This window comes from Anabrus simplex, chromosome X (assembly GCF_040414725.1).
Source record: "Anabrus simplex isolate iqAnaSimp1 chromosome X, ASM4041472v1, whole genome shotgun sequence".
NCBI classification, from domain to species: Eukaryota; Metazoa; Arthropoda; class Insecta; order Orthoptera; family Tettigoniidae; genus Anabrus; species Anabrus simplex.
The window spans coordinates 116064488-116080454 of NC_090279.1; the positions used below are offsets into that span (position 1 = coordinate 116064488).

The 15967-nt window shown below is 37.2% G+C and overlaps 1 protein-coding gene across 1 annotated transcript in view; it reads right to left on the minus strand.

Moving 5' to 3' along the window:
- Window positions 1-502: 502 nt before the first annotated feature.
- The window catches only part of mei-W68 (meiotic W68), an 87008-nt gene continuing 71543 nt past the window's right edge, over window positions 503-15967 (minus strand). Inside the window, exon 10 of the mRNA XM_068230884.1 lies at window positions 503-622. Within this exon, the coding sequence (XP_068086985.1) occupies window positions 503-622 (120 nt within the window). The remainder of the gene's footprint in view (window positions 623-15967) is intronic.

Genomic DNA, 15967 nt, shown 5'->3' on the forward strand with positions numbered 1-15967 from the left:
AATGGTAAAAACCTTCAGTAAGTCTAAGGTGCATGAAGAAGAACCACAGATTAACACAGAGATCTTCTAAAGAAATCCACTGCAATGCACTGCAATTGATATTTCTTGCAGAGCAGTTAGAACAGTTAGAAGGAAATTATTCCAAAATGGCTAAGTGAAGAGCCACTTCTGAATACAAGACACTGTGAAAATTGTTTGAACTCTTGTAACAATCAATGATGAATGGTCTAAAGTGATTTGGATTGCTCAGACAAGGATGTCTAACTTTGGAGGCAACTAATGAATTATGTGCTTCGACCACAAAGAGCAGCTTTGATGCCGAGTGTCCACCATACATACGAAACATTCCATTTCTATCATGTTCTGAAGGTGTATATGCAGAAACGGAGACAAGACAAAGTGATTGAGTGATAAAGAAAAATATTTCCATCGCTTACATAATGATACAGACCGTATATTCAAATACTCAACCATTCTTAGAGTATTAGAAATAATACAGGTGTTACAAGACTTCTCCACAGCATATCTTGCTCGGGATGTAGACATCAGTGAGGTAGGTGGAGGAGAAGTTGGCTACTCCCTCCATTTCAGCCTTGAAGTGTTCACGGAGAAGAACATCCACCTGTTGATTAAAAAAAAGGAACACAGTGTAGCTGGTAGAATGGATATTACAAATTTCAACTCGATTGTTTGTGTTGGTGTTTTATGTAGAAGGCTATCAGACTCTGATTTCATAATAATAGTGATTACTTTAGATAGTGTCCTGGTGGTGTTTTCTTTTCACTTAAGCCAACTATGCACCATGTGCTTCTTGACACTGACGGGCTTTCTTCTCTCATCCTCGCACCTCTACTCCAAGACACAGTGTTTGGCTGTTAACCTTTCAAGCGATACATTTCTTTTGAGTAGCTACTAACACAGTGGCACATTTTCCATAAGGTACTAAGAAATAACATATAGTGAGATACTCTTGTGTAGTATTTTATCAGCTTCAGGATATGTATCAAGCTGTCAAAAATGATCATAGTACAAAGGGCAAGGCATCTGGCTTGCTGAGGAAAGCAACGGGAACTTACGGTGAGATACTTTTAATTTTCATCCGGTTTAAAAAAACAAAGTCTCACTTTCAAGCTATTAACATTATTACAGTGCCAAGGGCAAGGGAAGAGAATCAGGCTCAATGAGAAAAGCAACTAGAAACCTACAATAAGATACTATTGTGTAGTCAAGTATTTTATCGAATTTTAAAAATACACACTCATTATCAACTTACCAAAAATGATTACAGTTCCAAGGAAGCCTCCGTAGTAAAGTTCAGTCAGGGCATTACATTACTTCAAATAACATATTTACTTATAGGTTACGATCACAACACTTATTCTCTAATTTGCAATACTTTATTCGTATTGATCAATCATAGTCCTCAGAAGTCCACAACTTTGTGGAGGTGCAGCGCAATCTTCACACTCATACTTAGATTCTCGTCTCTGTCCCGTTCGGTAACACACAACACTTTACATGTAATGTAACTAATCTCATTTTTAGGCCCGTATTGAACTATGCTATGATATATTAACAATTTGTTGGTTATTTTGATCCACCTTTTCAATACTTCAATACTTATAATTTGTATTGAAAAGGTGGATCAAAATAACCAACAAATTGTTAATATATCATAACACACAACACACCGTCGAGTAGGATTTTCCTTACGTGCTGTTGCAACAATGTATGAGACATAGTGAGCGACATCGATTCTTGTTGGGAGAGGAGTCTTCGAAGGTCTGCCTGGATGTTTGTTGTACTTCATTATGATGATCTCAATAAGTCTCATCTGGGGTATTCTGACCTAACTTGTACAACAAGTAGGCATTTAGGCAGCAGATGGCGGAAGTGCTTCTGGTAGTACTTCTTCAGTTTTTACGAGTACTTTGATAGCTCACAAGATACGCATCACTCCGGTCATCTCCGCCCATCTGATAGTTATAGTCAATAGCTAACTTTGGTTTTGTGGTTTCTTTTCCTCTCTCCCTACATCTTTATTCGTGTCAGTTCACTGATTCACTCTCGAATATACTTCCAAGGTGGTTGTGCTTTCTAAACACTGTTGAGCATACCGGTTGGTTTCCTACTTATTAGTTCCGCTAATTTAGGAGTGATAAACAAATTAAAGTATTTTAGCAGATTATTTACCTCTTCAGTTTGTAGATTTAGTCCAGGTTGCGCCTTAAATGTGAATCTTGGCAGTTCAGATCCTACCTTTGTCCATACACCTAGCTGAATATCACCGCTAGTGCTACTTGATTACAAGACTTTAGAATCATTCCGTATTGACGGTTTTCACTCTACAAAGGAAAATTAAATGTATCCACCTAATTCAATACAAAATATAACGCCACTGCCAGCAGCCCTGAAGATGGTTTTCTGTGGTTTCCCACTTTCACACCAGGCAAATGCTGGGGCTGTACCTTAATTAAGACCACGGCCGCTTCCTTCCCACTCCTAGCCCTTCCCTGTCCCATCGTCGCCATAAGACCTATCTGTGTCGATGCGACGTAAAGCAACCAGCGAGAGAGATGGAGCAATAAAATTCAAACATGTTTTGATTTGTTGGAGCCATCTTCAGTGAAATAAGGGGGTTTAAAGTAATCTACATAATACAAGCTAAAAATGTGCTAAAAACATAATGAAGGAACAAACGAGACATGACAAAAATAAAAACAATAACAATATACAATATTAACATCACTAGATGCAGCAATAAATAACTCACTGAGACAAATTCAGTGAAGAAAGGTTAATATAAGACATAATTGAATCCAAAAAGTGTGCTAAAACTAAGAAGAAAAGAAAAAAAATTATACAGACAGAAACGAAACAATAAGTGCTAAAGGTGACGTTGCGGAACTTTTAGTCTAAAACTTTTTTAGTTTCATAACAATTCAAAAACAAGACAAAATCACTGTGTTGAAAATTCAGGCTGACAGTCTGCCACCACGAGTGGCTAGGGGGGGAGCGAAAAAGCTTGAGAAACCAAACATGCCAGGTGAAATGTATGTGATAAGTGATGGAAAAACGCCAATGAATTTAAAGTTTTAGAATAGCAGCATTTAATGGTCTCGTTCTCGAAGATTGTTTCCAATGAAGGCTGGGTGTGTTTGCCTTATTTTAAATGGTCGGGAGGGCAGCGACAAAATTGAGAAGCTGCGTTAGAAAAGTAACAGGTGCATGGTAAACTGTAAGTGACCACAGTGGAAACCGTCAATGAAGTTCCAATCTGTAATGGAGAAAATAAGGTTGTGTGAGAAACTTGGGCTGATAAGTAAAAAATGTGAAATGGGTGTGAAGAAATCTTTCAACTTACAGTACTTAAAAAGTACTTGTTTTGTATTAAATTAGGAGGACACATTTAATTTTTCTTTGTAAAGTGAAAACCATCAATACGGAATGATTCTAATATCTTGTAATGGAAATGCCACCCAGGCAGACAAGAAAGCTAACCTTTATTGCAATCTCAAAATAAAGGTTACCAAATTAGGGCAAGACTTACCCTTTTTGAAAAAATGCCTGATCAATAACTTAACCCCCAGATTTTTAAAACTGAAAACTCATAGGAACACAGCAAAAACTCGCGCAACTCATTTTAAAACCGATAAAATTTGGATTGAAGACAAAATCAAATTTCTCCATATTAAGAAATCTCTTCTGAACCACAAACTATATGAAACTCATTTAGAAGATTCCACACTATTTTTCCCCCTCAAATGGACGTCCTTCCAATTACACATCACTAACAAACTTAACCTTACTTTATTAGGAAACAAAACATACTTGACAAAAAATGGAATCCTCTTTCAAAAACAACACTTAGCAAACATAACACCCCAAACAACATAAAGCCAAATGATTTTCACCAACCTGTTGTAAACATAAGTAAAATCAATCTGGATGCCGATGATCTCGATGTGCTGAGCAAGGGACCTAAATATAATTGGGGTGATCCTTCTAACCGTGATAATTTAATGTTAAAATTTTTGTCTTTAAGTGATAATTTAATTTTGACCATAGCTGAATCGGAATTAGCCATTAATAAATTACCCATAAACATACAAGAAGAGGTCCGATATGAAGTCAAACGCAAGCTATCTTCCATCCTTAATCAACAACAAACCATTAAACCCAACACCAAACACATAGCTTAAGTCCACAAACTAAAGAAAAAAGTTAAACACAATGACTTAATAATAACAAAAGCCGACAAAGGGAACGCCACCGTAATCATGGACAAAAGTGACTATACCAATAAAGCACAAACGTTTTTTACAGAGGAAAACTTCTCAACCTCTAAAAAAGATCCAACTAATAAAATACAAAGAGACCTAAAAACCATAATTAAGAACGTTTTGTTTTTGTTTAATGACCTTGAAAAATCCAAAATGAATATTATGAATCTGAAGCTTTCCACAGCAAAAGTGCTACCCAAGATCCACAAAGCCGACATCCCCATAAGACCCATTATCAATTTCAGAAATAGTCCGACCTATGAGGTATCTCGGCTCATTCACAATTTCCTCAAATCACACTCGTTTTCAAGCCAATATATCAGTGAAGAATTCCGTAGAATTTTGCAATAAAATTAAACACCTTAATTTATGTAAACACCAAATCTGACATTACTAACATGTATGCTAATGTGCCCATTAACAACACCATACAATAGATCAAGAACAATCTTTCCAAATTCAGCAATTTAAGAATAGGTGAAATAGATGAATTTATTTGGATTCTGAAATTTACACTGAATAACAATTTCTTCACTTTCAATAATGTCATTTACCAACAGATACGTCTTCCCATGGGGTCACCAGTTTCACCATAGTCAATTATGTGCAAATGCAACAACATTTTATCCTTTAATATATATTATCGGCACACTTTATCTTCGTGCATTTGTGTACGGGGGTGAGGAGTAAGGAGGGAGCTGTACCCGTTCCGATAGTGCTGCCAACTGAATGAAAATTAAATCTGAATTGAATCGAGAATATGATTGATTGATATGAAGTTTCTAAACCGTTATTATCTTAAGCCAACAACTATGTCACATGCACATTATATAACATTATATAACATTTCTCGATGCGAATCTTGTTCCTAGCATGAATTCTATAGTTTGGCTTTGCTTTGTAAACAACAACAGTACTAGTACGTAAAGTGTACGCCAGATGTCGCACAACGATGCTTAAGCGATTCATAGTTTGTGTTTCAAACGTTGCCAGTATGAATCTCGAAGATTGCCGAGGTCGACCGATTCAGCACTAGGGTGTAAGTGCACCGAGATAAAGTGTGCCGATAATAGAGGAAACCCACCCACACCATCAATACCATCCAACAAACTTCTGTGCACCCAGACACACATGAGAAAGCAGCTTACAGTAGCATGATACTCAGAGCATTAACTGTCCCTTTATCCTGCAAGAATTACAAAAAATAAATTAATACTATTTACAATATTGCAGAACACAATAGTTTCAGTAGAACCTTCATAAGCAGAATCAGATATAAAAGCAGACCCAAGACTACTCTAGAAAAAGATTCCGCTCCTAAAGAAAAGTTTTCCACATTCACTTTCAATAATAGTAGCATTTACCAAATTTCTGATATTTTTAAAAAAAAAACGTCACCAAAATAGCATTTAGAACCTCCCACACCAACTCCAAACTTATTTTCAATCCATACACTGTTAACAATAATGATAATAACATTAATAATAGATATTTGAACTCTGGAGTTTACACATTAGAATGAAAAACCTGTAATTCCAGCTATGTTGGTCAAATAGGCCGCAATTTTGGCATAAGATACACTGAACATCGCAATATTCTCAAATATAATTGTTATGAGTGAACATCATAAAGCATCCAGCCACAAATCACATCAATAGATAAAGATCTTAAGATCTTGCATTATGAGCAAAAAGGCACCTTACTCAACGTTCTCAAGAGCATCCACATCGATTTAGATCAGTTTATGAACCTCTCTCACATTTAAATGAAATCAACGAAAAAAAAAAAGAATTTTCTACTTGAAACATTCATTCCATATATTTGTCAGCACTTCTATAATAAAAACAAACCCCGCCTCCATCGCTCCAACTCACCACCACTCCCCCCTCCCCACCCTCCACCCTTTACTCACCAGCCCTCCACCCCCATTCCCCCTCCACTCCTCCCATCCTCTGCAAACACAGCTGAGCCAACAATAGACTCGATTGTACGAACAGGACTGTTAACTTTGAGAAGGCCAGGCCGATTCGAGAGGACAACTATCTTTTAAGTACTGTAAGTTGAAAGATTTCTTCACACCCATTTCACATTTTTTACTTATCAGCCCAAGTTTCTCACACAACCTTATTTTCTCCATTACAGATTGGAACTTCATTGACGGTTTCCACTGTGGTCACTTACAGTTTATCATGCACCTGTTACTTCTCTAACGCAGTTTCTCAATTTTGTCGCTGCCCTCCCGACCATTTAAAATAAGGCAAATGCACCTAGCCTTCATTGGAAACAATCTTCGAGAACGGGACCGCTAAATGCTGCTATTCTAAAATTTTAAATTCATCGGCATTTATCCATCACTTATCACATACATTTCACCTGGCATGTTTGGTTTCTCAAGCTTTTTCGCTCCCCTCCTAGCCACTCGTGGTGGCAGACTGTCAGCCTCAATTTTCAACACAGTGATTTTGTCTTGTTTTTGAATTGTTATGAAACTGAAAAAGTTTTAGACTAAAAGTTCCGCAACGTCACCATTAGCACTTATTGTTTCGTTTCTGTCTGTATCATTTTTTTCTTTTCTTCTTAGTTTTAGTACACTTTTTGGATTCAATTATGTTTTATATTAACCTTTCTTCACTGAATTTGTCTCAGTGAGTTACTTATTGCTGCATCTAGTGATGTTAATATTGTATATTGTTATTGTTTTTATTTTCGTCATGTCTCGTTTGTTCCTTCATTATGTTTTTAGCACATTTTTAGCTTGTATTATGTAGATTACTTTAACCCCCCTTATTTCACTGAAGATGGCTCCAATGAGTCGAAACATGTTTGAATTTTATTGCTCCAACTAATGATGGAATTATGTTTTGTATTGAATTACCAGGATACATTTAATTTCTCCTTTGTAAAGTGTAAACATTACTTGAGTCCCTTTCATCACTGCACTCGCTGTCTCCTGACATTTCAGCTTGCCTCATTACCTCCATATCTTACTTTTCAAGATACCGCATTCTTTGTGTTCTATATGCTTGAGTTGACACGTAATTCATCCCGATTAGACAGATGGCACCTCATGTAACGGAGGATTGCCAAAGTATTTCTTTCTAGCTTACCTATGATTCGAATTATCTCTGTTCTTCCGACAATAATGGCTTTTGAAGAAAAGATGGAGACATTGGTCTACAAGATGCCTTTCATCTCGTACAAATGATTCTACAAAAAGTTTTTAACTTTATCTTGTATGGCTCTCTTAGTTTAGAGTCAATGAATATGACTTCTGCAATTTCGAGGTATTTATTCTACTTATCCGTTTTTGGCTTGCCATATTTATGCTAGTTTGTTTACTGAGACTTATTTCAGTGTCCTTCCTTTCTTTTCCTGTCTGCTTGTAATCGTTCCTACATAGAGCGACAGGTAGCACCGATCCGACTATACGTGTGTGTGATGTGTTTGTTTGTGGTTTTTGATTGGAGACCTTTTATTTCTCTAAGTCTTCGACGTTTGGCTCGAGCTTATGTTCTGCCTTTTGGTTTAACGCTGATGCTGTATGATTCATGTTCGCCTTGGTGTGTGCGATGTGAATGTGTGTCATGCTGATATAGATGTTGATTCCCATAGGGAATCTGATGGCCAGGCAGGCAGGTAATGAGAATGAGATATAGTCTCTCAAAGTGCACTGGCACTGCTGGTGGCTCCAAGTAGCCTACGCAGTGGCCTCCACGGTATGCACTAGCCATGCGTCTTGGTGGGTGTGCTGTTTACCAACTGAAGAGCCCAACTTAGCACATTGGGGCGAAATGCTGGCAACCAGGAATGAGTTAGCTGGAAAATTTATAATGTCCAATTATGGACCATTAATATTGGTATTGTGTGTCATGCAGCGTGAAAGTTATTTACATTATGTGTTTTGACTGGGTGAGACAGGCGTCTTTGCGGTGACTCAGGTATCTGATCTGTGCTCTCAGATCAAGCTCATGAGCCACTGACTGATTCGTGTCATGCTGTTGCGATTCTTGTTGTAACATGTCTTGATATTATATTTTTTATATACTCTGCTTCACATGTTTGGTCTCAGAGTGTGTGTGGGTATGAAGTGGTTATTAGAGCTGTGTTACTTTTCAGTATCTTATGGATATTTGCTTTGTCATTATTGTTATTTTATCTTGTTATTGTTTCTGGTCTCAGCCGATTTATATATGTTTATTTCGGGATTTTGCTTTAATACTTTATTAACGGTAATACCATTTTACATAACAGTAGAGAAGAATAAACAAAACAAAACACACTAAAAAGAAAGTTCAATGGAGTATAAATAGAAAAATATGTACAGATATATATACAGGTTATATTACAAGTAATCACAGGAAAGTAATAGTCAAATTTGGAGGTTATGTAAGTGATTTCTCAATTTTGACAATGAGCAGTTAAATATATCAATATCCAGTTTGTTTAGAGATCTTGACATTCGTTCAATTGGCCCATTGAATGCGTAGTTAGTTCTATGCCAATTTGTAGACAATGTATTCTTGAACCTTGTGCGTCTGTCTGGTACTTGTACGTTAATTTTTGCAAGGAGTTGTGGACAATTCACCAAGGAATGAAGCAATTTAAAAATGAAGAGTGTATCCAATAATTCACGGCGTTGTGACACGCTATGCATATTTAAGGACTGTTGTAAGGATGTATAATCAACATTATCATATGAGAATCCTGCTCTAAATGAATATAAACGAAGAAATTTATGTTGTACTGAATCTAATCTATGGATAGAGGTCTGATGAGAAGGGTTCCAAACAGGTGTACAGTATTCTAGTATAGGGCGTACCATAGACACATACAGCAATCGATAGGTAGCTAAGTTTGAAAATTCTCTAGAATATCTAGTAATGCAACCCAATCTTTGAAATGCTTTCTTACAAATATTTTCAATATGTTCATTAAACGATAGGTTATATATTACTGAATAAAACACCAAGGTCATTAACTTGTGAAACAGGAGTTAGAATGTTGTTATTACTAAATTTGTACTGAAATGATATTTTCTTCTTGTTTTTAAAAAACGATATTATTTTACATTTCTCATGATTAAGTTTCAATCCATTTTGAATGCAATACTTTTCCAGATGATGTAAATCTTCTTGAAGTTTTAAACAATCAAGTGGACAATTAATTTGCGTAAATTTTTTTGCATTGTCAGCAAACGAAAGCAATTCAGAATTCTTAAGTATATTTTTAATGTCATTTATGTAGAGAGTAAAAAGTAAGGGTGCAACGTGAGACCCTTGAGGAACTCCACTGGTAACAATAATAGGTGCAGAAAAATGATTCCTTATTTTAACAATCTGCAGGCGATTTTTAAGATACGATTCAAACCATGAGAGGAGAGGCCCATTAATTCCGTAGCCTGTTAGTTTTTGCAGCAAGATATCATGGTCGACAGTGTCAAAAGCTTTTGAGAAGTCTGTATAAATGCAGTCCACTTGGGAGTGGTTCTCTGTTGCATCCAAGAGGAACTGATAGAATAAAAGAAGATTGCTACAGGTTGACTGTCCTGAAAAGAATCCATGTTGCTCATCAATGATGATGTTTCTAAAGAGAGGTGTGATTTTGTCAAGAATTATTGAGTCAAAAATTTTGGAAATATGAGAAGAAATTATAACTGGTCTATATTGTTTATGTCAGTTTTATCACCATTTTTGAAAACTGGACTAACAAATCCTTTCTTCCATTCGACTGGAAAAACGCCTTGGTTTAATGATAAGTTGAACAGATAAAAGAGTGCTTCACATAAAATAAATGAGCAGTACTTGAGCAGGTACATTGAAACACCATCAGGTCTGACAGTTTTCTTTAATTCCAGAGATATCAGTTTGTTGTAAATTTCTGCCTTACTAATGTTTATAACTAATAGATTGACAGAGAAAGGATAATCATATGACATACTACTACTATTCTGATAAGAAGAATAAATGGATGAAAAGTGGTTAGCAAAAAGACTGACAATATTTTCTCCAGTATCGGCTGTAACTTCATTAAGATGCATTGTTGAAGGAATATTTTTACATGACCTTTTAGAACTTAGATATTGCCAGAATGTCTGTGGATTGGAAGTAATACTTGTTCACAGTTGGAGACATACATTGTATAGCAAGATTTAGATTCAGACTTGCATTCATTTCTTAATTTCAAGAAATGCTGATAATCACTATTGAGACCTGATATTTTGTATCGCTTGTGTGCTTTCTTCTTTTCAATAATCAGGGACTTCAATTTATGATTAAACCACTTTGGGAACTGGGAGTCTTAAAATTCCGTATAGGGATGTAAAGTTCCATGCCATAATGTAGTACTGAATAGAAGATTTCTACTGCTTTATCAATTGATACATTTTGAAACATCTCCCAGCTAAACTGTGACAGATAATAATTTAGTCCATTCTTTACATCAGTCTGTTTTCAGACCAACTTTGCTTTACGGGAGCGAAAGCTGGGTGGACTCAGGATATCTTATTCATAAGTTAGAAATAACAGACATGAAAGTAGCAAGAATGATTGCTAGTACAAACAGGTGGGAACAATGACAGGAGGGTACTCGGAATGAGGAGACAAAGGCCAATTTAGGAATGAACTCGATGGATGAAGCTGTACGCATAAACCGGCTTCGGTGGTGGGGTCATGTGATGCGAATGGAGGATGATAGGTTACCTAGGAGAATAATGGACTCTGCTGTGGAGGGTAAGAGAAGTATAGGTAGACCAAGACGACGATGGTTAGACTTGGTTTCTAATGATTTAAAGATAAGAGGTATAGAACTGAATGAGGCCACAGCACTAGTCGCAAATCGAGGATTGTGGCGACGTTTAGTAAATTCTCAGAGGCTTGCAGACTGAACGCTGAAAGGCATAACAGTCTATAATGATAATGTATGTATGTATGTATGTATGTATGTATGTATGTATGTTATAGTCACCATTCAAAAGTAAAAATAAAAACTATCAGCAGGCAAGGAATTGTATAGCTCATTTATAGGTAAAGAAATCTCTAATGCTGGGTGGTGTCTATTGAGGGGGACAATGCTTTCATTACTAGATTTTACTTCAGTGGAACTGGAGTTACTGAAAACCAAATCAAGAAAGTGATTTAGAAAATTTGGGATAGCATTAAACTGATTTAAACAGAGATAAGAAAAAGTGTCTATAACTAAACTGGACTGCATAGTGTGGTTACCTACTGACATAAGGCCAGAAGATGTTTCTTCATTTACTATCCAATTAAGATGTGGTAGATTGTAATCACCAACAATGAGCAATAAATTGTTGTCAAGATTTGGCATAATTTTTTCAACAGCACTGCAATGTTCGAAATATTTTTGGACAGGAGACTTGGGTGGAATGTATACAGCACCAATGATTAATTTTGTGGTGTTAAAAGTCAGGGACACAAACAACTGTTCAACTGTGTTAATGCACGGTATCAGAGTAGGTTTAAACCTCTTGTTAATACAGATCATTTTACTTAATTTATTGACTCATGTTTGTTTGTTTCTGTAACTATGGCAACTCCTTTTGTTACCTTCTTGCGTTTCATATTTGTTTTCTTTTCTGCCAGGCTTGGTTCACTGGCGTCTTTGATTTCTGGGGATGCAATCTCATTGGAGATTGTTGGGAGTCATGTTTTTTTTGTTTTTGACACAAAAGCCCTGACTTCGTCTGGGGAACTGTGATAATTTTATTGTGTTAAAGCTATCACTTTCCCCTCATGATTCCAAATGGTCCTTAAGAAAGAAATACTTTGGATTGCATTTTAATTGCCTCTGTCTGGTAATGAATAAAAATAATTGTATTACAGTTCATGATATCTCTGTTGCGATGGTGTAAGATTCTAGAAGATTCAGATTAATAAGTCAAGCAATTTGATTGTGATCGGAGTATCTTTACAAACCATGTATGTGAGTATTTGACTCCTTGTATTCCCCATTTATTTGTTTTATGCCTATATTCAAACCTTTTATCTGCAGGTTTATGTTAATAAACCTAATTAATTTAAATTGACCTCAGCTCTACGTTATTTTCCCTGTGCTTTGGGGACATGCCTTTTACACTTTGTCCTCTAGTCTAAGAGGCCCAGATTCAGCTCCTGATAGTTTTTACCCAGTTTTGACCAATCCACTATCACATGACACATCACTCACCAAATTGTCACAGTGTAATAAATCAAACAGTTCTTCTTCTCGCAGACGTTTCAGAGCTCTGCTTGCACATGCCATAATGCACTATCTAGCACTCTCAGCAGCCTGGCAGCTGGTACTGGCTGGCCGCCAGCTGCGCGCGGAACGAAAGCATTTCACCCAGTCAAGTGGTTTTAGGAGAGTGCTGCTGTATGCAAAGCTCGAAACTAACATACACGAAAAAAGGAAAGTGATCTCTGATCCTATAATGGAATAAGTCGTCATACCCAATGCCGAAAGACATTTACAATGTGATGACGGAATATTCAGTCATTGCTGCCTAAAAGGTTAAGCAGACTGTTACAAGTGAACTATGTAATGCGAGTGGAATGTATTTTTTTGAAGACTTTGTTTGTAAAATATGATATGATATTTTATTTTTATTGACCTAACCTGTACTGTATAATGTTGTAACATAGGCATTTGTAAATAGTAGAATTCTGTCTATAGTTCCTGGAAAGATCCAGAAAGTTACATAACTTTTGTACAAGGTGTGTTACTTTGTTGGTATGTGTTCTAGAAAGTGTGTTCTGTCTATTCTGGAAAAATACGACTTTCGCGATCATGCGTATTCTAGAATGTTGGTCAAAGTTCGCGATCGAAAGTAAGGTTGTGATTGGTGAGTCTAGGTGGCGATAGGAAACTCGTGCACGCTGATTGGCTGCCTCCAAGGCCGGAATTTCCTATATATAGTGAGCGAGGCAGTGTTCGAATGAATTCTGTATCCTGAATTCTGTCGGTCTTGGTCTATCTGTCTGCAAGCAGCCTATCTGGTTGACGTCCCCCGGTTTCCGTGATGGCACTCTTCTCGGGTAAGCACTCTTGAATTCCGTCCTGCTAAAATTTCCGTAATGTTCCGATTTGCTTTTCATACAGGAGTCTGCCCTAACCTCGCCTAGATTCACCAAATTAGTTACTTATGACGCCTTAGTTTTTCAGCTGGACTTACCTGTTCGTTTCCGAGGCATTCCCATTTCTTGTTTCACTAAAATATGTATATTGTAGTTTAATATTATTTCCCTTGGGGTTTGCCTCTGGTAGTTCTGTATCACTTGAGGTACGCTAGACTTTGGATAACCTGTAAATTGCATTGTACTACTGCATTGGTAACTAGATGTATAGTTGTTTTGAAATTTGAATTTACACTGCTACGAAATAAGGTATGGATACCACTAAACTTATAGCTCGTAACTTGGAATGTATTTGTAAGATTATTTTGTAAATAATATTTTTCAAATCTAAGGATCACGGGGTTTATTTCGGAATCCGCTATCTAAGCCATGTCCATGCCTTTGGTAGGTTCCCAGCCCTTCCATCTTCCCGTTTTGTCGTTCACTAGTTGGCCCTACTGATAGTTACGTACTTGTTTTGTTTGGAGATCCGCGTAATGCTAGCTACTGTTTTTCCGAGTGTGTAGTGTTTTCTTATATTGTGTATTGTACTCTTAACTTCCCTTTTTAACTGTGTTTGTGCCTTGTTTAGTGTTACCCCTGTAATCTGAGGTAGCACAGACCACTCATTAGTGAACTTGTTGGCCAACATGGTTGTCAACACAAGTTGTGACACCAAGTTTATGGTTGGTCAACATGCTGCCAAGTTGCCGGCTCATGAAGAAATACCCAAAAGCCTCCATGTGAGCTGAGAGTGTCAGTGTGCGTGCGATGCTGGCTCAGTATGTTGACAAGCACGCCGGGGAGCACGTTGTCCAGCAAGTTTGCTAGTGAGTGGCCTACTTTAGTGAAGGGAGAGAGTCTGATGTTCTGATCAGCACTCTGTACTTATCTCTGATCTACATCTCACTGGGGTCAATTTCTAGTTGTTCTAGATCTTTTCTAACTAGCCTCGTCCACTTGGTGTTAGAGGAATAGTGATGAAGTCTCTGATTGTCCATCCTGATTACATGACTCCAGAAGATTAGTCTCCTCTTTCTCATAACTGTTGTAAAGCTATGTAGTTGTTGGTTCCGGGAGAGTTAGCCATGCGGTTAGGGGCGCGCAGCTGTGAGCTTGCATCTGGGAGATAATGGGTTCGAACCCCACTGTCGGCAGCCCTGAACATGGTGTTCCGTGTTTTCCCATTTTCACACCAGGAAAATGCTGGGGCTGTACCTTAATTAAGGCAAAGGCTGCTTCCTTTCCACTCCTAGGCTTTTTCCATCCCATCGTCACTGTAAGATCTATCTTTGTTGGTGTGATGTAAAACAAATTGTAAATATATATATATATATATATATATATATATATATATATATAGTTGTTGGTAGAGTTCCTTGTTGTGCCTCATTCTCTGCTTACCTTACTGTTTGATGGGGCCCACGATTTTTCTCAGGACTTTCGATGCTTCAGTTGTAGTTTTTTTATTTATTTATTTATTTATTTACTTATTAATGTATTTATAAGCTGTAAGAATAGAAATGGCTCATGCTAGCTTTCTGAAAATGAGGAATCTACTATGTGACAGAAGCCTCAGCTTGGAGACACGTTACAACTTCGTCAGATGCCATGCAGATTCAGTGCTTCTGAAACATGGACTCTTAAATGTAAAACCATTAAAAGAATAAATGCCTTGGAGATGTGGCTGTTCCAAAGGATGTTACAGATCCCATGGACTAACCGCGTCTCCAATGCTGCCGTACTCGGATGCATGAGGAGGGAACGAATGTTGATGTGTACAGTACAATCAAGAAAAGAAAGTCATATTGGTCATATTATGAGGAATGAAAATAACATTGATCGTGCAGGGTAAAACTGATGGACGTTGGGGTCGCGGTAGAGGGGAACACTCTTGGCAGAGGAACTTACGGGATTGGATTGGACTAGATTCTAGTAGACTGATGAGGACAGTGGCCAACCTTCAGTAATGGAGAAGGCACTACAAGAAGAAGAATAAGAATAAGAAGATAAGCTGCCAATACATTCAACACAGTGCATGTCTATGTAAATAGAATGTTGCTACTAACACTTTCAGGCGATACTTCCCATGAAGCTGTTATCATTACAAGTTATCATCAAAATTATTTGCAAATTATGTTTGCAGTGCAGTGAAGTTATGTACTGTGGTGAATGTACTGAAACGTTATGGTGAGAGATATGACTCAACATCCTTTCTCCCAAGATGTAATAAATATCTATCCCTCCCACCACATTTAACAGAGCTGTGACAGAACAAAACTCCTTAATACCAGCCACTGAAAATATGAAACGTTTTCAAACTTGTGTTTGAGTCATCAGTACATAGACTGGTTTGATGCAGCTCTCCATGCCACCCTATCCTGTGCTAACCTTTTCATTTCTACGTAACTATAGCATCCTACATCTGCTCTAATCTGCTTGTCATATTCATACCTTGGTCTACCCCTACCGTTCTTACCACCTACACTTCTTTCAAAAACCAACTGAACAAGTCCTGGGTGTCTTAAGATGTGTCCTATCATTCTATCTCTCCTTCTTGTCAAATTTAGCCAA